At 44.0% G+C, this 1,493-nt stretch overlaps 1 protein-coding gene across 1 annotated transcript; it reads right to left on the reverse strand.

Moving 5' to 3' along the window:
• Positions 1-929: 929 nt before the first annotated feature.
• Positions 930-1,493, reverse strand: TM35_000441050 (TATE DNA transposon; the record flags this gene model as incomplete). Its single annotated transcript, XM_029030114.1, has 1 exon — positions 930-1,493. A coding segment is annotated over one exon (564 nt), but the record flags the coding sequence as incomplete, so codon positions are not given.

Here is a 1,493-nt window from a genome sequence, read left to right on the forward strand (position 1 = left end):
GAAAGGTGCTTCAACAAAGATAACTCAATAATAAAATCAAACAAACGAAGAAATAAAACATTTTTCCTTTTCGGGATTTGCACTGCTTCCGTCACCTGCGGGTAGTTATAGCTTGCAGTGTCCCAGCCTTTATCATAATCAAGAAAAAACATGAAAAAAGATGAAAAACAAATCTCTTCATTGCGGGATCTTCGCTGCTCGAACTGCTACCAAGACCTCCGGGATAGGCGTAGCTTACAGGAGTCCCATGATTATTATTATTATTATTATTATTATTATTATTATTATTATTATTATTATTATTATTATTATTATTGAGTTCAAAATATAATTCGTTTGCATATAATTTCGTTTTGAAAAAACGTTTAAAATATCATTTTTTGGTTGCGGGCGGGCGGGCTTTTCAAAACTGTTCTTGAGTTCTGAACCCGTCGACAAACCTTTTGGAGGAGCTAGAGGTGTTCAACCTTTGTGATTGCATGAATGGAATATAGTTAAAAGAAAGAAATAAGAAACAAGAAAACAAGAAAAGGTTTTCACAACATTCAAGCAATACAAGGAATCGAAATCATATGCACATTAATTCTCGCTCACTCTCTGCGTGCTTCTGTTTACTTACAACCCGTGCACCCAGTTTCTCTACGAGAAAATTACGCTTACGACACGCTTGTGCCTCAGCACGCTTTCAGCACGGCTAATGTCGTTTTACTAAGAAGTAGAGAAAAAGGGAAAAGAAGAACGTGTTTGCACAAGTGGTTCGGTTCGCCAAACCGCAACCGTTTGCCGATAAACACCGAACATCAACACATTATCAACGGGAAAATAAGATATATTTTTCGCTTACTATGGCTCGTCCTTCGGCTTTCGGGGTGTGGAAAAAAGTCCCCCCATAGTGTGCGATTAGCCCTTATGCCTTATTTATTGCGGCATTACATATCCACATCGTATTCAACAGTGACCATAGGTTTCTCTGCTTCACTTTTTCCTTTGCAGATCGGTCCGAAGGTGGTTCGTAAGAGTGGAACAAGACAGTCGTTTGCTGGATGCGAAGAGATTGTCCTGGTTCCATCGTCAACCCCAAAGTTGCGGGAGCAGTGGTCCGCCGGATTGCGGGGACCGGCGATATAAAAGAAGACCACTTGCACCGCCTTCCTGTGGAAGAGATCATTTGTGTATTCGAAGAGTCTGTTCAGCGCGTAGCCCCGACCAATACCACCAAAGCCGTTGAGCCGCCCCTGCGCATGTGCAATGGGAAAGTGGTCGGTCACAACCGCCACTCGAAATAGCCGCCGCCTTGGGCCATGTACCGTTGCGTCGGTGTCAGTGTTTCGCGTCTCGTCGCTGGCGACGGTTTCATTATGGGCGAAAGATGCATCAGGAATTATCACACCCTGGCGTTCGAGGTGCTGCAACAGGAGATGGATTACTCGTGGTTCCGCGTGTGCCGAGTGGCGTGCGTTAAACGTGTCGCTGCTTTGTGGAACTTGTCGTGC

Source organism: Trypanosoma theileri (genome assembly GCF_002087225.1).
Source record: "Trypanosoma theileri isolate Edinburgh chromosome Unknown TM35_Tth_44_V1, whole genome shotgun sequence".
Taxonomy (NCBI): domain Eukaryota; phylum Euglenozoa; class Kinetoplastea; order Trypanosomatida; family Trypanosomatidae; genus Trypanosoma; species Trypanosoma theileri.